Here is a 23,546-nt window from a genome sequence, read left to right as displayed (position 1 = left end):
CCCCGGCTCCGCTTCAGGATCCTTTCAACACAGGAGCTAGAATGATCTTGTTTAAATGACCAAATCGCCTTTCTACTCAAAATCCTCTCATTTTATAAAAGATAAAGACCTAACTATGGTCCACAAGGAGCTGAAAAATCTGCTTGTGCCGCCTCCATTCTTCAACATCATTTCCCACTTTTCTTCCCCTTCCTGTGCCAGAGCACATCAGCCACGCTTCTGCCTCAGGCCCAGGCACTGACTGGCCCTTCTCTCTGCCTAGAACAGTCTTCTTTCAGTAAATGCTCCCTCAGCTCCTTCAAGTTTTTCTTCATATGTCACCTTCAAAATGAGGGCTTCCTTAACCAAGTGGCTTTTAAAAAATTATTTTATTCCCAGGCTGGAGTGCTGTGGTCCCATCTCACTGCAACCTCCGCCTCCCAGCCTCAAGCGATCCTCCCACCTCAGCCTCCAGAGTAGCTGGGACTATAGGCACCATGACCGGCTAAGTTTGGTATTTTTGGAAGAGATGAGGTTTCGCTATGTTGCTCAGGCTGATCTAGAACTTGTGAACTCAAGTAATCCTCCCATCTCGGTCCCCAAAGTGCTGGGATTACAGGCGTGAACCACCACATCCAGCCCCAAGCTGTTTTAAAATTACAGCAATTGCACCCAATACTCCCCTCTTCCCATGCCTTATTTTTATCACCACCTCATGTTCGGTATAATCATCATTCACAGAGTAAGCACTCCATAAATGAGTGCTGTATAATATGTGGGAAGTAAATCCCATTTTTGGGGTTGAAAGGGAGGTTCTGAGAAGTGAAGGGATTGAAAGGGAAGTTCGCTGGCTGACAGCCTTAACTTTGCACTCCATCTTCTCCAGTTCCCCCAGGACAACCCTGAGAATCAGCTATGTGCCAGGCACGCTAGGCCCTGGGGTTACAACTTTAGGGCTTAACTGTTTTTCGTTTCATCTTTTAACTTTAATACTGAATCTTTGTTGTTCACACAGGACAGAACAATCTTTACACAGAAATGAAAAAGCTTGGTGACCCTCAACCTCCATATCCACCTTTGTGTTTAGCCTGGCTTTCTGCTTCATCTAGGCCCCTTGAGTAACTGGCATTCACACACACACCTGCTTATATGTTTACTATTCATTATACACATTAAAATTTTTTTTTCCCATTGAAATAGTCATAGAGGTCTGTTAAATAGGCCTGTATATTTTCTTGCTTTCCTGGGTTAGACATCTTCAGACAGTTTTTCTTTTGGTAGCAAAAGCAAAATACTTCTTCCCCCTCCTAACTTTGCTGTATTTGTCATATACAGAAATGAGTCGCGAGACATCATGAACCCCACATACAATGAAGTCCTTCTGGAATATTTTCAAATTATCCCCTTTTTCTGCCATTACTGTGGCCTAAACTACCTTGCTTAAATGGACAATGTCATCATTGAATCAAGAAAATACTGTGATCCACTGGCATCCCTTTTCACCCTAGCCTTCATATCATATTTATATTAAATGTCTGTTATATATATTCAGTATCATCCCACCTAGCTCTTTAATGGTTAGAGTCCAACCTACACACTCTTCCCAGTGGTAATGGTTGCTCTATAAAGTTCTTTGTACGTGTTTCTTTTTTTTCCTAACATTCACTTGGTGCCAATAATTATATTTTGTCCAATCACTTTTTTTTTTTTTTTAAGAGATAGGGTCTCACTCTGTTGCTCAGGCTGGAGCGCAGTGATGCGATCATAGCTCACGGTAACCTTGGGATCCTGAGCTCAAGCAGTCCCCCTCACCTCAGCCTCAGGGGCAGGTGGGACCATAGGTACTTCTGTGCCACCACACTCAGTTATTTTTTAAATTTCTTGTAGAGATAGGGTCTTGCTATGTTGCCCAGGCTGGTCTCGGAGCTTCCCACCTCGACTTCTGAAAGTACTGGGGTTACAGGTGTGAACCACTAAGTCTGGCCTGGAATATCTTGATCCATCCATTCCTTGATTCTAAACGTCTAGCAATTTACATGACATTTCACACCATGTTGCAGAGTTATATACTGCTTTGATTTGCTTTATGGTAGTCTCTAATTTCATTGATCTTCCTCTTAAAAAATGCCTTGTTTTAATATTTAGTATTACAGGACTGATAAGTTCAGTAATTTGATAAGCAACTTAGGGATAAGTAGTTAATTTCTGAGGTTTAAATTGCTGGTTTTAAAAAATTGTAAATTGCTGGCCTAGATAGATGCATTTTATCTTGGAGAATGAATGCATTGGTGACTGGAAGTAATGGCAGCTATAATTCGTTACGTTATTTTACAGTCACATCTCAGCTGCATAACCTATTTACTTTTTGCAGTGTTATCACTGATTCACAAGATAATTTTGCTTTTATCTGGGCACATGATTGCTTGTTTCTCCTTATCTTTTAGCTTCCCTTCATATATACTTTCCAACATTGGAGTGATTCAGAATATATGTGAGGAATGGGATGCTGATTTAGGAAAGGCGGGAAAATTATGGGCTAAATCATCTGATGAAAAATTCTGGCCCAGCGCAGTGGCTCACGCCTGTAATCCCAGCACTTTGGGAGGCCGAGGCGGGCAGATCACAAAGTCAGGAGATCGAGACCATCCTGGCTAACACGGTGAAACCCCGTCTCTACTAAAAACACAAAAAATTAGTCGGGTGTGGTGGCAGGCACCTGTGGTCTCCAGCTACTCGGGAGGCTGAGGCAGGAGAATGGTGTGAACCCGGGAGGCGGGGCTTGCAGTGAGCTGAGATGGTGCCACTGCACTCCAGCCTGGGCGACAGTGTGAGACTCCGTTTCTTAAAAAAAAAAAAAAAATTCTGGCTAGTTATTAAATTCATTAAAAATATTTCTTCAGATTTTTACCCCAACAGTTCATAGGTGACCTTTTTTCAGTTTCCAGTATGAACTCTCAATATGGAATCTCAGTTTACATGACAATGGTATTTTACCCCACAGATACATCCTAGTAAAAATAAATTCGGAATACTCTTAACTGCATTGCCACATGAAGCAATAGGAGAGACTGTATCCTAAGCAGAATCCCTCTAATTCCTCTGGGTTGAGGTAGCTTGACCCCCCATAACCAAGATCAATTTTTTTTTTTTTTTTTTTTTTTGAGATGGAGTCTCGCTCTGTCGCCCAGGCTGGAGTGCAGTGGCGTGATCTCGGCTCACTGCAAGCTCCGCCTCCCGGGTTCACGCCATTCTCCTGCCTCAGCCTCCCGAGTAGCTGGGACTACAGGCGCCCGCCACCACGCCCGGCTAATTTTTTGTATTTTTAGTAGAGACGGGGTTTCACCGTTATTAGCCAGGATGGTCTCGATCTGCTGACCTTATGATCCGCCCGCCTCGGCCTCCCAAAGTGCTGGGATTACAGGCGTGAGCCACCACGCCTTGCAAATATCCTCACACTTTGCAGAGGCGGCAAGTGAACAGTGCTCATCTTGATAAAAGATTTTTAACACTGACACGTGCTTAGAACTACGAACAGTGGAAGGGTCTGAAATGGCAGCAATGTCGCCCTTTCACAGGTTTCTAGGGCGATAAGCACTGCAAGCTCGGCCAGCCAAAGTCCAGCGGCGGGGGAAAAAACGGCCAAGGCAGCAGCAGACATAATCAAACAGGGCCCGGGTCGGCGGCGGTGGCTCACGCCTGTAATCCCAGCACTTTGGGAGGCCGAGGCGGGCGGATCACCAGAAGTCGGGAGTTCGAGACCAGCCTGACCAAGACCCGTCTCTACTAAAAGTAGAAAATTAGCCGGGCGTGGTGGCGCATGCCTGTAATCCAGCTACTCGGGAGGCTGAGGCATGAGAATCGCTTGAACCCGGAAGGCAGAGGTTGCGGTGAGTCGAGATCGCGCCATTGCACTCCAGCCTGGACAACCAGAGCGAAACTCCGTCTCAGGAGGAAAAAAAAAAAAAAAAAAGAAGTAACGGGTCCGGCGGCAGCGCGCGGGCCGGGCGAGCGTCTCCCCGCAAACGCGGCGCCACAGCAGAGCCGACCTCCGGGGCCCGCGCCCTCCCCTCCCCGGGCACCACTAGGAGCGGCCAGCCTGGGCCTTGGCTCCGCGCGCGGGGAAACGAGCGCGGCGGTTAAAACCGTTACCACCCCCGAGTTTTGAACTGGTTCAAACTTGGCTTCCAGCCCCCGCCCCGCCCCTCCCCCGCCCGGGAACTCTGCGGCGCCGGTTCCCGCCAAGAGCCGCCGGCGCGTCGTCCCGCCCTTCGGCCGGTTCCCGCCACCTATCCTCCCCGCCTCCCGTCCGCGGCGGGCTCCGGGCCCCCTCGATGTCTCCCGGTCCCCGCGTGCCTGCACACCGCCTTCCTGAGAGGCGCCGTGTGTTCAGCGAAAGAACAAAGAGACGGCGGCGGCGCTTCCACACGGCCAGTGGCGTTCCTTACAGCGAGCCCCGCCGCCGCCCGCGCGCGCACGCGCTGCCAGTGCCCGCCCGCCCACGAGCCCTGATCGCACTCTGCGTGGGGCTGGCTCGGCGCCTCCGAGCCCGGCGGGCCCTGTGATTGGACGGGCGCCCGCCTCGCGTCCCGCCAATCGGGGCGGCGCTTGATTGGGCTGGGGGGGCCAAATAAAAGCGATGGCGATTGGGCTGCCGCGTTTGGCGCTCGGTCCGGTCGCGTCCGACACCCGGTGGGACTCAGAAGGCAGTGGAGCCCCGGCGGCGGCGGCGGCGGCGGCGGCGCGCGGGGGCGACGCGCGGGAACAACGCGAGTCGGCGCGCGGGACGAAGGTAACGCGCCGCTGCGGGCGGCCCGGCCGGCGGGGCTCCGGGAGTGCGAACCGGGCGGCGGCGGCGGCGGCGCCAGGACCTCCCCGCCACTGCTGTGCCGGTCCCGGGTATCGCCGATCGGGGCTCACCGGGGCGCCGCGTTTGTAGGCGTGCGGGGGGCGGAGGGTGAGGGGAGAGCCCCCCTCCCCGGAAGGAGCTGTGAGCTTCGGGCTGGCCCGCGGGACCCTGCGAGTGAGGCAGCGCAGACCCCTGGAGCTGCGGGGCGGGGGGCGTGTGGGGGGCTCCTTTCCCGGTGCTTGTCCTGGCTGGGGTCGGGGCATTCCAGTGCCCGGTCCAGGGTGGCAGCTCGAGCCTCAAGTCTCCTTTGTGTGGCGCGGCCGCGGCGGGAGCGCCCGGGTGGGACGGGACAGACACAAGTTGGTGGGACCCAGCCGCCGAGTCCGCACTCAGACAAAGGACGGACTGTGTCTCCGGAGGGCTCGGCGCGAGGGGAAGGGGCATGACACCCGGGCCCGCCGGCGGGCGGGAGAGGGGCGTGGGGAGGCGCGGGCCGCTGCCGGGGTGGGCAGGGCTCGGCCCTCGCCTCGCGCACGCCCCCGGTCCCGGGCGCGCCGACCCCGGGCTGGGGCCGCGGCGCTCGCGGGACGACGTTCGCGGCGGGGAACTCGGAGTAGCTTCGCCTCTGACGTTTCCCCACGACGCACCCCGAAATCCCCCTGAGCTCCGGCGGTCGCGGGCTGCCCTCGCCGCCTGGTCTGGCTTTATGCTAAGTTTGAGGGAAGAGTCGAGCTGCTCTGCTCTCTATTGATTGTGTTCCTGGAGGGCGTCCTGTTGAATTCCCACTTCATTGTGTACATCCCCTTCCGTTCCCCCCAAAAATCTGTGCCACAGGGTTACTTTTTGAAAGCGGGAGGAATCGAGAAGCACGATCTTTTGGAAAACTTGGTGAACGCCTAGTGAGTTGCCACTTTCTAAAGAATCGTAATCCTTAAACATTACAAGCTGTTTTGGCCAACTTGTGTGATACATCTGAGAATGGCGACAGGTGCTAACGAAATCAACTGTCATTCAGCCAGATTATTCCCCAAATCCCGACGGGTTGAATGAGGATGAGCTGGTAGAAGTAGGTGATCAAAATAGAATGGCTATGACAAATGTGTGTTTAGATTATACAGTTAGCAGTTTCTTATTAATTGGTCTCGTTTTCTGTGAACAATAGCTTTGGTGATTCAGAAAAGACTGGATGGAGAAATGTTTGTTGCCTAAGAAATTTAACGTGTGCTGTCCACAGTTAAACTTCCTTTATCACACAGGATCTGTAACATTTAAATTCATTTGGAAATAAAAATGTGTCTTTGCTATTTACTTAAAGGCTTGCTTTTTAGGGTTCAAGCAAGTTATTATTAGTTTAATTTTGTGGCGTTTTGATGTCATCATAAAACAGCATTTAATAAACCTTTGAAAAACACGAGTGTTGTCACAGTTGAATGTAGTCTATACTTTTAGGGGTTTTGGAGTTTATTTTCTATTACTCTTCATAAGCATTAGCAACTAATTCATGTTTAGGAATACTGATCAAGTGTGTAATCCTAACTTGTTTATTTGTAATTTTATTTGCAGGAAAACAAGTATTTAAGATATATTTTAATTTTCTATTCATGGTCTCTAAAGTTAGGAATAGGTAGGATTCTAGTCATAGATACAAAGCATCTTGTTCTCTCTTTTCGGAGGTGTGTTGGGTGATGTAATATTTAAGGTTTCCCGGAAACAGGAACATTGCATCTTAAATTCTCGTTTTTGTGGAAAGTGAATATATTCCAAGAAAACAAGTTAGAAAAACATAGGCGTTCTTCTGGTTGCACTGTCCTATATGATAAAGATCTAATGTGCATCTGCTAACTTATGGTTTCATAAAAATGGAGACAAATAAATGCAATATAAGTTTATTACATATATTTTGGAGAGTGTTGACACCACTGTACAGGCATTCCAGGTGCTGGTCTAAGTGTTGAGACATTATAACAAAAAAGTAACGTTTATATTAGTTACTATTAATTCTGTATTTAAAAAATCCTATTAATAATCTTGTCCATTATGAGATAAGGTAGTTATGCAGATTTTTGGCAGAAATTCGGATATTTTAGGATACGTGTGTGTGTGTGTGTGTGTGTGTGTGTGTGTGTGTGTATGTTTTTTTTTTTTTGAGACAGAGCCTTGCTCTGTCGTCCAGGCTGGAGTGCAGTGGCTGGATCTGGGCTCACTACAATCTCTGCCTCCCGGGTTTAAGGAATTCCCCTGCCTCAGCCTCCCGAGTAGCTGGAACTACAGGCACGCACCACGACACCCGGCTAATTTTTGTATTTTTAGCAGAGACAGGGTTTCACCATGTTGGCCAGGCTGGTCTCGAACTCCTGACCTGAAGTGATGTACCCGCCTCCGCCTCCCAAAATGCTGATCCAGACGTGAGCCACCACGCCCAGCCTAGGATAAAAATTTCTAACTTTGCCCTTGAGTGTTCTCTGTATTTGATAATTACTATTCTTTGTACTTGCCATGAGATATTTTGAAAAACATCTCTTTGGGGAATTGGTTTAAAAATTCATATTAAATTATTTTCTGGTACAATTGAGAATGTATTTAGTCAGTTTAAGTAGCAGTGACTTAAAAAAAAACACTTGTTGATCTAGTGTAGTTAGAAAAAGTTCTGATACTTTGATACCTAGCTTTGCCTTGCACAAATACATTTAAGTGAATATCTTTATGTTGGCCATTTAAAAATTTTAGGCAAATTTCTCCAAGTCATACTGGAATTTTCCCAGGATACCTTCCTTCTTTTGAGGTAGTGTGCTCAAGGATTCTGAATTTATTTCAGTATTACCCTTTACATGAGCAGTGATTGTGAGAAAGTTGATCTGCTTTTTAAAAACCAACAAGGACAAATCCTCCAATATAATGTATTCTGTGGTTAATTAGCAATGATTTATGGATTAGCCTTGAAGTCTTCATATCAGTATAGATGACAAATTTTCTGTAAATCATGATAGATTCTATATGAGTAGGTGAAATTTTCGGGGGAGAGCATAAGTGAACAGCAGCAATTCATTAAATTCAGAGAAAGGTTCATGGTCAGATGATACATACTTTACCTTCTGGAGGTCTTCCCTGAATTCCCACTCTTGTGTTCCCACAGGGTTTTATCATATTTTATTGTAGCATGACTCAATTGTATTGTAATCACTTGTTTATGCATCCCTCTCTTCCCTACACTCAAAGTGCCTCCTGGTAGAGGCTCTGTCTTATTTTTTTCTTTGTATACCTAGTACCTACGTTGGTATTTGCTAGAGAATAGGGGTTTTAAATATAGTTGAATGAATTAAGGAAATATGAAAAATGTAGGGAAATAATTTGACAAAGGAACTTGCAAAGTGAACAGGATATATTAGTATTCATGTGAGGAACTTTGAAATGTGTTTTTCTCCCTCTTTAATAGGGAATGATTACAAAGAAAAATAGTTGTCAAGGTGAACAAGTTCCAAGTTTTTCCTAGTTATAATCTGTAGTACTAAAAATTAGATATCCTTTAGATGCAACTATTACACTCGGACAACTGGAGAGAACTTGATGAATCATCTGGATATTTAGTAATAGTATTTGCTTAATTTGATTTAATGTTGATATTGATGATCTCTTTGCAAAAATATAAGGAAGGGAAAGGGCGAGAGAGGGTAGTAGATCTTTTAACTGAAAAGCTGTTTTGTTATAATTCATGAGTTCTTTATTGGAGTAAATTGAGGTAGGTTTTGGAGCTAAAACTGAAGGATGTAGTGACAGTGTAATTGGATCATTTATTGGGATGCTTTTCGTCATTTTAAAATGATTTAAATACAGATTAGCAAATTTAGTGATACCTCAAAAGTTACAGCTGGTAAATTTCTAAGATAGTTGCACCATTCCGTATCTTGCCACTGTTCCACTACTTGGTATAAAAATATGACAAATTTGTGTTTAGATTATGTGGTTAGCAGTTTCTTAATAATTGGTCTTGTTTTCCATTAACAATACCAAGACAGAACAAGATCATAGCTCACTGCATCCTTAAACTCCTGGGCTCAAGGGATCCTCCTGTCTCAGCCTCCTGAGTAACTGGTATTACCAGTGCACACCATCGTGCTTATTTAATTTTTTAATTTTTTGTAGAGATGGGATCCTGCTTTGTTGCCCACGTTGATCTCAAACTCCTGGCTCCAGGCAATCCTCCTGCCTTGGCCTCTTAAAGTACAGGGATGACAGGCTGAGCCATTGTGTTTGACCCAGATACTTTTTTTTTTTGAGACGGAATCTCGAAAGTGATTCTTGTGCCTCAGCCTCCTGAGTAGCTGGGACTACAAGCGTGCGCCACCACGCTCGGCTAATTTATTTATTTATTATTTATTGTTTATTTTTTTGAGATGCAGTCTCACTCTGTCACCCAGACTGGAGTGCAGTGGCACCATCTTGGCTCACTGCAACCTCTACCTCCTGGGTTCAAATGATTCTCCTGCCTCAGCCTCTCAAGTAGTTGGGATTACAGGCATGCACCACCACGCCTGGCTAATTTTTGTATTTTTAGTAGTGATGGGATTTCACCATGTTGGCCAGGCTGGTCTCGAACTCCCGACCTCAGGTGATCCACCTGCCCTGGCCTCCCAAAGTACTGGGATTACAGGCGTGAGTCACTGTGCCCAGCCTCCGATAATTTTTATATTTTAGTAGAAACTGGGTTTCACTGTGTTGGCCAGGCTGGTCTGGAACTCCTGACCTCAAGTGATTGACCTGCCTCGTCCTCCCAAAGTGGTGGGATTATAGGCGTGAGCCACCACACCCTGCTGTGTTGTTTTTGTTTTTGTTTTTGTTTTTTGATATGGAGTCTCACACTTGTTGCCCAGGCTGGAGTGCAGTGGCGTGATCTCGGCTCACTGCAACCTCTGCCTCCTGGGTTCAAGCGATTCTCCTACCTCAGCCTCCCGAGTAGCTGGGATTACAGGAACGCACCACCACACCTGGCTAATTTTTGTATTTTTAGTTGAGATGGGGTTTCACCACGTTGGCCAGGCTAGTCTCGAACTCCTGACCTCAGATGATCCGCCTGCCTCGGCCTCCCAAAGTGCTGGGATTACAGGCGTGAGCCACTGCGCACGCCTGGCCTGGATACTTTTTAAACATTTTTAAATTAAAAATTTTTTTTTGGAGACAAGGTCTTGTTGTCACCTAGGCTGGAGTGCAGATGCATGATCTCAGTTCACTGCAACCTCTGCCTCCTGGGCTCAAGCGATCCTTCCATCTCAGCCTCCCAAGTAGCTGGGACTACAAGTGCATGCCACCATGCCTGGCTAATTTTTGTATTTTTTATAGAGACAGGGTTTTGCCATGTTGCCCAGGCTGGTCTTGAACTCCTGAACTCAAGAGATCCACCTACCTCAGCCTCCCAAAGTGCTGGGATTATAGGTGTGACCCACTGCACCCAGCTTTTGTTTTTAATATTTGTAAGAACCACCTTGTGTCTGCCAACAGGCGAATTAACAAAATGTGGTATATAAACCAATGAAAACATAAAAGGAGTGAAATAAAGATGTAAAAGGAGTGAAATTTCAAAATAAAAATAAAAAGATTTCAGAATAATTCAGACATAAAAGGAGTGAAATTCTGATACATGGATGGACCTGGAGAATATTATGCTGAGTGAAATAAGCCAGATACAACCTTTTGTACAAAAATACAAAATTGTATGATCTCATTTATATGAGGTAGTTAGAAGAGGCAACTCTATGGAGACAGAAAGTAGAATAGAGGTTACCAGGGCTGTGAGGGGAGAGGTGAATGGGGAGTTTAATGAATACAGAGTTTCTGTTTGGAATGGTGAAAAAATTCTGGAGATGGATAATAGTGATGGTTGAACAATATTTTGAATATATTTAATGCCACAGAATTGTACACTTAAAAATGGTTAAAAATGGTAAATTTTACACGATATATATCTGTATCTATATATATCTCTCTCTATATCTATATATCTTACCAGAATACAAAATTTAATAACACACTCCGAAACCTTTACAGATGAGGAAACTGAAGAAAACTGTCTACAGGGGAGGAGTTAAGAATTTGCCCAGGATTATTCAGCTGGGAATTTGCATTCGGGATCCAAACTTAGTTCTGTTTGACTCCATATTATCTACTCCATATTATCTGTTCTGTGTTATCTGCTGGCTTTCTGGGTGATTAAAGATATGTCAGCTCCAAGAAGAATGAGTTTATTTGAATCATTCAGAAAGTTACATTTAAAAGTAGGTAATTGTAGTTTGATGGAAGGTACAGTGTGAAACCCTAGACAGACTAAAGGTTAACTTTGAGGATTTCTTTCTCAGCCAGAGTGGTAATAGTATGCATTTGAGAGGGGAGGAGAGTAGAGTTCTAAGAATGTGGTCTTTGGAGACAGTTTCTTGGGTTCCAGTCCCTGAGCTACCAATTTGTGTCTGGGGTGTTATCCTCTTGATGTCTTAGCATCCCTATCTGTAAATTGGTGAGGATAATGATAACATCTGATAAGGTGGTTGTGAGGATTAAAGGAATTGATACATGTGAAATCCTTAGAACTGTACCTGGCAAAAAGTGTTTGATAAATGATTTTCAGTTATTGTGCCAATATTATTTTAGAGTTGATGTACTTTCTCATTAATGGAACCAAACACTTCTCAAGTTAAAATTACGTGCTTAGGACTGGTAAGTTACAAAAATGGTACCACACGTTTTATCTGTTTCAATTTAGAAATGTCTATTGATTAAATGTGTTCACTTTAAACTACTGAAACAATGTAGACATTTATAAAATGAAAACGTATTGATCCCTGTTATCTCATTCGCTACCTTTAACGGTTTGGTGTATATTCTTCCCCAAATTTTCAAATATATTCATATATGAATATGTATTTTTACATACATTTTATAAAAATGGGACCAAGTTATTTGGTTCTAACATGGCTTTTTTTTAAGGTCAATACAAAGATCTGTTTTATTAAAAAATAATTGATATTCCTTTAGGGCTCACTATATGCTTGGTACTCTTCTAAGTCATTATTTTATATAGATACTATAATATCGAGAGATGGAGAGATTAAGTAACAACTAGTTAGTGGTAGAGGAAGGATTTTAGTTTGGGCACGTTAGCTTCAAAGTCCTGATCTCCCAGCCAGGGATCATTTTTGGTAAGGCCCGTGAGCTGGAAATGTTAACACCTTTAAAAGAGTTGTAAAACAATACCACCCCACTTCCCTGAAGAATATATAAGGGAGACTAGATACCGCCTGCCAAGCCTAAAATACTTACCATGTGGCCCTTTACAGAGAAAGTTTGCTGCCCCTTGCTCTAAGCCATCCGGCTGTACCTCTTTGGTGTAAGGGGGGTGCATAGTATTCCAGTTTATGAATGTGCATTATGCAGCAAACCAATCTGTTGTGATTGACATTGCTTTCTCTCCTGAAAAGAAGTGAACATCCTTATGTATCTTTGAACATTTGTGTGACAATTTTCTATAGAGTTGGCTCTTTCAAGATTATGAACATTTCTAGTTTTAATAGGTGTTGTCAAGTTATATTAATTTTCAGTTAAAACAACAACTGTATTGAAGTATAATTTACATACAATAAAAAGCACACATTTGAAGGGTATGATTTGAGGAGTTTTGACAAATGTATGCACCTGCACCGCTGCCTGGATCAAGATCTATAATGGTTGCCATCATCTCAGAGTCCTTTCATCCTCCTTTACAGTCATTCTCTCAACTTTTTTTTTTTTCCTCCAAGATGGAGTCTTGCTCTGTCACCCAGGCTGGAGTGCAATGGCATGATCTCGGCTCACTGCAACCTCCGCCTCCTGGGTTCAAGCAGTTCTTCTGCCTCAGTCTCCCGAGTAGCTGGGATTACAGGCGTCTGCCACCACACCCAGCTAATTTTTGTAGTTTTAGGCGAGATCTCAGCTCACTGCAACCTTGACCTCCTGGGCTCAATCGAACCTCTCACCTCAGCCTCCCAAGTAGCTAGGACCACAGGCATGTACCACCATGCCCAGCTAACATTTATTATTAATATTTTTTTGTAGAGATGGGGTTTTCCTGTGTCGCCCAGGATGGTTTCCAACTCCTGGGCTCAAATGATTCTGCCTTGGCCTCCCAAAGTGTTGGGATTACAGGCATGAGCCACGGCACCTGACTTGTAGTAAACTCTCTGAATTAATATTCCATTGTACGCATATGCTACAGTTTTTAAATTCATTTACCCATGGATGGACACATAGGACTGTTGTCAGCTGTTGATAAAGCTGCTATCACCATTTGTATGTCTTCCTGGACATGTTTTAGTGGTAAATATTGATTTTACTTTGTAAGAAACCGTTAAACTCTTTTCCAAAATAGTTGTACCATTTTAAATTGAAAGTTACAGTTGTAACTGTGCAGGAGTTACAGTTTCTTCACATTTTCATTGACACTTCGTGTTGCCAGTCTTTTAAATTTTGACCATCAAATGAGTATTAAGTATCTCATTGTGGGTTTGTGTTTCTCAGATGATCAATGATGTTGGAACGTCTTTTCATATGCTTATTGGCCATTTGTGTACTTTTTTTGGTTCAAGCCTTTTGTCCCTTTAAAAAATTGGATTGTTTGTCTGGTTGAGTGGTAAGAGGTCTTTATATGTTCTGGGTACATAGTCACATTATCTGTCAGATTGTGTTGCAAATATTTTATTGTTCATTTTTGTTTGATTTTGTGTATTTTTAATACTATAAAGATCAAGTTAAAACTTTAATATGGGAAGCATAATCAGATAAATTATGTGAAACAAATTGTCCTTAATTCACGAGTCATTTAATTAGTGTAACAAAATGTTATGCATTTGCAGAAACTTGTAAACTAAAAGGATATTATTCATATACTGTTAGGTGTATGGCATGATAATTTTTTTTGAATTAAACTAGTTTTGAAAATGATTGTATTTAGTAGTTCTCTTCATTTTGCATAATTCAAACCTTTTCATTTATTAGTGAGTTAAGCCTTAAATTTTTTCTTCAAAGGATAAATGAGAATATTAAAAGTAAAAAGTGACCTTGATCTTAGAATGGGGTATGTAGAAATGATGATTGCCAAACTTAGTTTCCCTACTTTGACAATCAAGTAAAATTTTTTTTTTTTTTTTGAGACGGAGTCTTGCTCTGTCCCCCAGGCTGGAGTGCGGTGGCGCGATCTCGGCTCACTGCAAGCTCTGCCTCCTGGGTTCACGCTGTTCTCCTGCCTAAGCCTCCCGTAAATTTTTTTATTATAGAAATGGATGGCTTTTCAGATTATATATACTTGGTTTCTGTACACTATTTTATTTTTGTAAAGTACCAGTTCTTTTGCTCAACACCTGAATTGCCCCCACAATAAATTTTTAGTTTTTCTTCAATATTCAAGTAATACATAACTTTTCCTTTTCCTGTTTAACAAAGAAAAAAATATATAAAGCAAGCTGTTGGACCTCCATTGGGTGTTGTTTACCACCACTGTAGGTGATCGTGGCATTGTCCACCTCAATCTTCTCATGGCTGTGGATTCAAGTTAAGAAATTCCTGAAGGTAGCATTCCAGGTAGTCTGTAGAACAGCCCAAACTCTCTGAATTAGTATTATCTGTGATAGTTTTCTTTGCTTTTTTATTTGAGACGGGGTTTTGCTCTGTCACCCAGCCTGGATTTCAGTGGCACAATCTTGGCTTACTGCAACCTCCACCTCCTGGGCTGAAACAATCCTCCCACATCAGTCTCCTGAGTAGCTGGGACCACAGGCACATGCCACCATGCCCAGCTAATTTTTTATATTTTTGTTAGAGACAGAGTTTCACCATGTTGCCCAGGTTGGTCTCAAGACTCCTGAGCTCAAGCGATCTTCCCATCTTGGCCTCCCAAAGTGCTGGGATTACAGGCATGAGCCGCTGTGCCTGGCTCTGGTAGTTTTCTTCTTATATCTTTCTCCTGTTGATCTCACTTTGTTTTCTTACTAGTCTACAGGAAATTTCACGTGGAGATTCTGTGCCTGTCCTCTTTCTGGAATATCTTCCTTATTTTAGCATCTCAACATGCTGTTCAGCTTCTGGCTTGAAACCACCCCTCTCCCATCCCAACCAAGTTAAGCAGCTTCTTTCCTGCTTAGAAGTACCATAACATGTGTATTAATCTTTTGTCTTTTTCTCTCTCCTTCCCTTCATTTTAAGCTCCTTTTTATTAATCTGTAGGGCAGAGCTTAGAAAAAGGTTTTTGTATATTGTAAGTACTAATAAAATATTTGTGAAGTTGATTTGGGACTTGGGAGACCTCTCTTCTGTAAGCAACTCAATAAATAATTATTTAAGTACCATCCTCACCCAGTGTACTGTTAGCTGCTGTTATGATATTGATTACTATAAAATTTTAAAGTATATCCTTGGTAGACTGTTGATCAAAGTCAGAAAGCTTGAGAAACTCTGAGGCAAAAAAAAAAAAAATTGAAATAAAGAGCATGAAATGATTCTGCAAACTGATCTTACAATGATCTTTCTTTTTTTTTTTTTTTTTTTGAGACAGAGTCTCACTCTGTCACCCAGGCTGGAGTGCAGTGGCACGATCTTGGCTCACTGCAGTCTCTGCCTCCCAGGTTCCAGTGATTCTCCTGCCTCAGCCTCCCAGGTAGCTGGGATTACAGGCACACGCCACTACGCCCGGCTAGTTTTTGTATTTTTAGTAGAGATGGGGTTTCACTATGTTGGCCAGACTGGTCTCGAACTCCTGACCTCAGGTGATCTGCCTGCCTTGGCCTCGCAAAGTGCTAGGATTACAGGCATGAGCCACCATGCCCGGCCTCTTTTTTTCTTTTTTCTTTTTTTTTTTTTGTACACAGTTTCACTCTATTGCCCAGGCTGGAGTATAGTGGCGTGATCATAGCTCACTGCATCCTCAGACTCCTGGGTTCAGGGGATCTTCCCATCTCAGCCTCCCAAGTAGCTAGGACTATAGACGTGAGACACGATGTCTGGCTAATTTTTTACATTTTTTATTTTTTGTAGAGTTGGGGTCTTATATGTTGCCCAGGGTGGCCTGCCACCTTGTCCTCCCAAAGCTGGGATTATAGGCTTGAATCAGATCCCAGTGATCTTTATCCCTCAGCTGCATTTATATGGGCTAAATTCATACATAGTATATCAAGATGTCTTCAGGAAGTTTAAAAAAAAAGGTATCAAAAAGACAGTATGTCATGACTGCTTTATCTATTTTAGTCTCTTAGTTTTTGATACTAAAGACTAGACCGGAGAAATGCTTTAACAAATCACAAAAATCTAAGAAAATAGACAGTTAATTATTTTTAAACAGTGGAAGAATTTCAATCATAATTAAAGCAGCTTTTGTATTTTTTGATGTCATAGCCTATAGTGAAATTTCATATATTCTGTTTGTAGATACATGAGTTCCTACCATATGCTTGCACATAATAGAACTAATTACTATTTGTTGAGAACCTAACCTGTACCTAATATACATGTAGTTTCTAAATCAAACATTTTACTTTTTTTAAAAATTGTAAAAAGCCCATAGTAAATTAATCATGTTTACCATTTAAAAATGTACAGTTCAGTAGTGTTAAATACATTCACATTGTTGCACAACAGATCTCTACAACTTTTTTGTCTTGCAGAACTGAAATTCTGTACCCATTGAGCACTAATTCCCACTTCTCCCTCCCCCCAAATTCTTGGCAGCCACCTTTCTACTTTCTGTTTCTATGATTTTTGACTGTTTTAGATACTTACATGCATGAGATTAAACAGTATTTGCCCCTTTGTGATTAGCTTATTTTGCTTAGCATAATGTCATTGAGGTTCTTCCATGTTGCAGCATGTGACAGAATTTTTTTCTTTTCCGTAAAGGCTGTATACTATTTTGTTGTATGTATAGACTGCATTTTAAAGTCCATTTATCTATTGGTGGACATTTGGGTTGCTTGGTGATTTGGTGATTCACTATTCATGGTTAGCCAGGAGTAATATGCAGTAAATGTTGGTATACAAATATCTCTTTGAGATCCTGCTTTGAATTCTTTTGGATATATGGTTGCCCATTGAACAACACGGCTTTGAACTATGTGGATCCATCTATAAGTGAATTTTTTTCAACCAGCCATAGATAGAAAATATACTATTCGGCTGGGCGTGGTGGCTGATGCCTGTAATCCCAGCACTTGGGAGGCTGGGGTGGGAGGATCATTTGAGGCCAGGAGTTTGAGACCAGCCTGGACAACATAGTGAGACCTCATCTCTACAAAAAATAAAAAAGTTAGCTAGGTGTGGTGGCATGCGCCTGTAGTTTCAGCTACTTAGGAGGCTGAGACAGGAGGATTGCTTGAGCCTGGGAGGTCGAGGCTGCAGTGAGCTGTTATTCATGCCATTGCACTCCAGCCAGGGCAACAGAACAAGACCCTGCTCAAAAAAAAAAAAAAAAAAAAAAAAGAAAGAAAATACACTATTTGTGGGATGTGAAACTTGTGTATAGGGTGGGTGGGCTTTTTGTATATGCAGGTTCCATAGGTCAGATTTGGGGGTTTGAGTATGAGTGAATTTGGATGTATACAGGTGGTTCTGGAACCAGTCTTATTCTTCCTCTTCTTTTTTTTTTTTTTTTTTTTTTTTAATTATTCGTCTTTTATTTTTTGGAACCACTCTTCTGCATATGCTGTGGGATGACTGTATATCCAGAATTGTGGTTGCTGGATCATATGGTAGTTCTATTTTAATGTTTTGAGTAACCTCAGTACTGTTTTCCATAATGGCTGCACGATTTTTACAGTCCTACCCACAGTGCACAAAGGTTTCGATGTCTCTGCATCCTTGCCAACACTTGTTATTTTCTGTTTCTTTTGGTAGTGGCCAACATAATGGGTGTGAGGTGCTATCTCATTGTGGTTTTGATTTGCATTAACAATGTTGAGTATCCTTCATGTTTATTCACCCCAAATATTTTACTTTTGAATTTATTGAAAATCATGCATTTTAATTATGTAAAACTCAATACCATGCATCATTTGTTAAATGGGAAAAGGAGAATTTGTCCTTATGACTATTATAAAAGGTTCTAATAAGGTGAACCTTTTTTTTTTTTCTTTTGAGACAAGGTCTCGCTTTGTCATCCAGGCTGGAATGCAGTGGCGCAATCTTGGCTTACTGCAGCCTCTGCCTCCTGGGTTCAAGTGATTCTCCTGCCTCAGCCTCCCAAGTAGTTGGTATTACAGGTATGCACCACCACACCTGGCTAATTTTTGCATTTTTATAGAGTCGGGGTTTCACCATGTTGGCCTGGCTGGTAATAAGATGAACTTTATACTTTTTTTTTTTTTTTTGAGACAGAGTCCCACTCTGTCACCTAGGTGCAGTGGCACGATGATGGCTCACTGCAGCCTTGACCTCCTGGGCTCAAGTGATCCTCCACCTCAGCCTCTCAGGTATCTGGGATTACAGGTATGCACCACCACCCCTAGCTAATTTTTGTATTTTTTGTAGAGATGGGGTTTCGCCATGTTGCCCCGGCTGGTCTAGAACTCCTAGGCTCAAGTGATCTCCCACCTTGGAGTCCCCAGGTGCTGGGATTACAGGCATGAGCCACTGCATTGGGCCAGAACTTTATACTTATTAAACACTATGCTGATGATAGGAAAAAACTGTGCAATCCTTATTCATAAAATTCTGATCTAAAACGTGTTATATTAAAATTAATTAATAATGCAAGCAAAATTGGCAAATTTATTTGTAAACCCCATTTTGGGCTACTTTGAAAATTATTTATGGATCAGAAAAGGTTGGGAAATACTTTTCTAGAGTAATTGAGCAGGCCCTGTAGATGGCAGAAGTGTTGCTTGAACTGGCATAGAGGAAGAAAGTGTTGAATTGCCCCACTTAATTCCTTAAGTAATTTTGCCTCTTCGGAGAATATTTGCCTGAAATAGAGAACTCAAGTTATGCTATGAAGATTCTTTTTGAAAAATAGAGACAGGGTCTCACATTGCCCAGGCTGGTCTCAAACTCGTGGGCTCAAGTGACCCTTTCACCTTGGCCTCCCAGAGTGCAGGGATTACAGGCATGAGCCATCATGCCAGACCAAGAAGATATTTTGGAGGGCTACATCCCACCAGTAGCTTGATGTTGTACAAAGAGTGGTAGGCTCTGGGCGAGGCTCTGCCATTATACTAGTTGTATTTCCTTGGCACGTAGCTTTTGTGGATCTCTCCTCTTCATGGTAACATGAATGAGATGAACAAATAATGGAACAACTTGTGTTTACTGAGTATCTACCATGTATGTGCCTGCAGAGAGGATGTCTTCATTTTGCAGATGAAGTAATTAGTAAATAACTTGCCTAGGTTCCCTCAGGTAGTGGGCCCTTGAAGAATAGGCTTTTATGGCCAAGTGCATTGGCTCACGCCAGTAATCCCAGCACTTTGAGCGGCTGAGGTGGGAGGATTGCTTGAGCCCAGGAGTTCAAGACCAGCCTGGACAACAAAGTGAGGCCCCATTTCTACAAAAAATTAGCCACATGTGGTGGCATTTGCCTGTAGTCCCAGCTGCATGGGAGAGTGAGGTGAGAGGGTCGCTTGAGCCCAGAAGGTAGAGACTGCAGTGAGCCGTGTTTGCACCCCTGCACTCCAGCCTGTGTGACAGAGTGAGACTGTGTCTCCAAAAAAAAAAAAAAAAAAAAAGGCTATTGCTGCCTATAGGGTCCTTTTTAGTGCAAATACTAGGATTCTAAGCACTTGGTTTCTGTTACCCAGGTCAAACTATTTCTTTGGAGAGTTTGATTACCATCACAGGTGATGGTAAGATTCTCCCTAGCTGGCATTTAATCCAGTGGTTATATGCATCTTTCCCAAATTCTTTATCAAGTTAGTCAATTCATAAAACATCTAATGCTGATTATAAGCCTATTATCTTGCTTGTGTCTCTGCATTATGGGCATAATAGCACCTAAAAGCTTTTGCTATAATGGACTATGATGTATCTGAATAAATTACCTTTATAAACAATCAAATCTAAATTGGCAAGTTCAAATTTACCCAATTTTTCTTATAGAATTTACCTTTGCAGTTAAAGAAATAATTGTTTTTTACCATTTGTCTAGTATGACTTGTTATTTACAAATAGCATGTAACTGGCCAGCTGTACTATACACATTTTCTAGAAAAGAAAATTTCTTCAAATTTCTTATTGGGTGCCTTAGTCTTTTACCCATTAGGGCTATTCAAATAAAGAATGAGATATTCTCTTATTCTCTAGAAAGAGACATTCTATACTAATGGAAATACCAACTTTTAAATCTAGACTACCAAAAAAAAAGTCATGTTTTTCTATCCTAGAGGCTATAGATTCTTAATGTCAGCCACTCATCCTGGCCCTCTCATTTTCTTCTTTTCCCATATGGAAGTTCTAGGGTGATATAGTTTGGCTCTGTGGCCCCACCCAAATCACGTGTCAAATTGTAATCCCCAAAGTTGGAGGAGGGGTCTGGTGGGAAGTGATTGAATCATGGGGGCAGACTTTTCCCTTGCTGTTCTCCTGACAGTGAGTTCTCGTGACAGTGAGTTCTCGTGAGATCTGGTTGTTTAAAATTATGTAGCACCTCCCACTTTGCTCTCTCTTCCCCCTGCATCAGCCACGTATAATGTGCTGGCTTCTCCTTTGCTTTCCACTGTGATTATAAGTTTCCTGAGGCTTCCCCAGCCATGCTTCCTGTATAGCCTGCTGAACTGTAAGCAAATTAAACCTCTTTTCTTTATAAATTACCCACCCTCAGCTCTTTATAGCAATGTGAGAATGGACTAATACAGAAAATACGTACCAGAGAAGTGGGGCATCGCAATAAAGATACCTGAAAATGTGGATGCAGCTTTTGGACTGGGTAATGGGCACAGGTTGGTACAGTTTGGAGGGCTCAGAACAAGACAGGAAGATAAGGGAATGTTTGGAACTTCCTAGAGACTTGTTGAATGGTTTTGACCAAAATGCTGATAGTGATATGGACAGAGATGGCTAGGCTGATGAAGTCTCAGATGAAGATGAGGAACTTATTGGGGAACTGGAGTAAAAGTCACTCTTGCTATGTGTTAGCAAAGAGACTGGCAGCATTGTGCTCCTGTTCTAAGGATCTGTTGAACTTTAAACTTGAGATGTTTAGGGTATCTGGCGGAAGAAATTTCTAAAAGCAGCAACGTGTTCAAGAAGTGGCCTGGCTGCTTCTAAAAGCCTGTGCTCATTTGCATAAGCAAATAAATGACCTGAAACTGGAACTTAAATTTAAAAGGGAAGCAGAACATAAAAGTTCAGAAAATTTGCAGCCTGCCATGTGGTAGAAAAGAAAATCTCACTTTCTGGGGAGAAATTCAAGCTGGCTGCAGAAATTTACATAAGAGGACGATACATGGGGTAAAATGCTTTTTCCTCCCCTAAAAGCCTTGGTATTAATCTGGAAATAGCAGGAAGGTAACTGTAGGAATTATATAATGGGTTTCCCTGTGCTTGGTCATGTCTTTGTATCATTTCCATAGGTCAGTGGAGACTCAGAAAACCAGTTTCTCTGGGCTTTTGATAAGTAATGTTATAGTAATCAACAGATGGTAACTTTCGGTAAAACAAATTGTCTTCATCTGTTTTGTGCTGGTATAACGGAATACCTGAGACTGGGTAATTTTAAAAATTATTTATTTATTTATTTTTGAGATGGGAGTTTTGCTCTTTTTGCCCAGGCTGGACTACAATGGTGCGATCTCGGCCCACTGCAACCTCCGCCTCCTGGGTTCAAGTGATTCTCCTGCCTCAGCCTCCCGAGTAGCTGGGATTACAGTTGCCTACCACCATGCCTAGCTAATTTTGTATTTTTAGTAGAGACAGGGTTTCACCATGTTGGCCAGGCTGGTGTTGAACTCCTGCCCTCAGGTTATCTGCCTGCCTCGGCTTCCCAAAGTGCTGGGATTACAGGCGTGAGCCACCACGCCTGGCCAAGACTGGGTAATTTATAAAGAATAGAAGTTGGCCAGGCACAGTGGCTCACGTCTGTAATCCCAGCACTTTGGGAGGCTGAGGCGGGTGGATCACTTGAGGTTAGGAGTTCGAGACCAGCCTGGCCAACATGGTGAAACCCCATCTCTACCAAAAAATAAAAATTAGCCGGGTGCGTTGATGTGCACCTGTAGTCTCAGCTACTTGGAAGGCTGAGGTGGGAGAATCACTTGAACCCAGGAGGTGGAGGTTGCAGTGAGACAGAATTACGCCACTGCCCTCTAGCCCAGGCAACAGAGTGAGACCCTCACAAAAGGAATAAATATATATATATATGCATATATGTGTATATATATGCATATATGTACATATATATGCATATACGTATATACGTATATGTATATATACGTATATACATATATATTATATATAATATATAGTGTATACAATATATGTATATGCGTATATACGTATATACGTATATACATTTATATATATGTATATATGTATATATGTATTTCACAGTTTTGGGGGCTGGGAAGTTTAAGATCAAGGTGCCTGCATCTCATGAAGGCTTTCTTACTGTGTCCTCATATGGCAGAAGATAGAAGGGGCAAGCTGGGAACAACTCCCTCAGTCAGACTCTTGTATAAGGGCATTCACAAGGCAGGAACCGTCATGGTCTAATCACCTCTGAAAGGCCCCACCTCTTAATACTGTTACATGGACAACACCTGAGTTTTTGAGGGACACCTTCAGACCATAGCACAGATACTGACAAGTCTCATCAATTATTAAGTAAATAGTACTTGAAGGGTTTGAAATTTTGTAGTACCCCGGCAGTGTGTTTATATTTGTGATAAATTTTAAGTATAGGAAAATCATGGAAAGACTTACTGCTCATAACTGCCGTACCTCGTTTACCTCTATCTTTCCCTAAACTACTACTGTTCTTAGCAAGATCATGAACTGTGGGGCCGACATAAGCCAGAGGAGTTTCTGAAGAGTCTGCTTCAGTGAGGGGTTCTGTTGATAGCCATAGAATAAAGAAATGGCACTTTGCAGACATTGGTACTTCCTTGAAAGAACTGGCTGTGGCATATACAGAACTCAAAAATTGAAATTACTAGATAATGGTTACTTGGTTTAGGTTGCCTGGAAATTATGAGAGGTTCTGTAAATGCTTTGGGATTAGTAGTTTGAACCACCTAGTCCATTTTATGATTCTGTCTTCAGAATATAGAAGGAATTGCATCTTATTTGGGGATTAGGATATAAAGTTAGTGTACAAGGCAAAATAGCATGTAGGCAAAGTTACCCATGCAGAGTTTGTGGGAAGATGCCTTACCACAAACCAGTACCTTCTTTTTAGGTTCAAGACCAGCCCATTTTTCCTCTAGAATGAGAACAGATCATTGCTCTTCTGTTGAGCACAGAGTTGTTGGTTTGTACTTAAGGGCAATCCTATTAGAATCACTCCTGAGTGGCTAAATATCCTCAGTCTGAGAGACTTGGCCAGCAGGTTATGGGAACAGCAGATTCATGTCGCCTGTCTCGTGCTCACTTAGGCAAACGCTTAGTGTCTGGAATGGTGGGTAGAACCCTTGTATTTACTAACAAAATTGAGCTTTCTCTGACATTTTTGCTCAATGTATGTTAGATTTGTGTAAGTTAAATTAGATGTTGGCTTATGCGTGGTATAAGA

General features: G+C 42.6%; 1 protein-coding gene across 34 annotated transcripts in view; it reads left to right on the top strand.

The window, feature by feature from the left end:
• Positions 1-4,188: 4,188 nt before the first annotated feature.
• The window catches only part of EZH2 (enhancer of zeste 2 polycomb repressive complex 2 subunit), a 76,630-nt gene continuing 57,272 nt past the window's right edge, over positions 4,189-23,546 (top strand). For 11 of the 34 annotated variants that reach the window (XR_008536544.2, XR_010159044.1, XR_010159043.1 and 8 more), the window contains exon 1: positions 4,596-4,768. Coding sequence is in view for 3 of the 34 variants with exons in the window: in XM_063815752.1 (XP_063671822.1) it covers positions 4,616-4,768 (153 nt within the window). In the remaining 31 variants the exon portion in view is untranslated. Of the gene's footprint in view, positions 4,769-5,423; positions 5,892-23,546 lie in introns of those variants that run through there. The other 23 variants (XR_010159037.1, XM_063815748.1, XM_009454448.5 and 20 more) reach the window with 15 other exon arrangements.

This window comes from Pan troglodytes, chromosome 6 (genome assembly GCF_028858775.2).
Source record: "Pan troglodytes isolate AG18354 chromosome 6, NHGRI_mPanTro3-v2.0_pri, whole genome shotgun sequence".
Classification (NCBI taxonomy): Eukaryota; Metazoa; Chordata; class Mammalia; order Primates; family Hominidae; genus Pan; species Pan troglodytes.
This window is presented reverse-complemented; position numbering and strand designations above follow the sequence as displayed.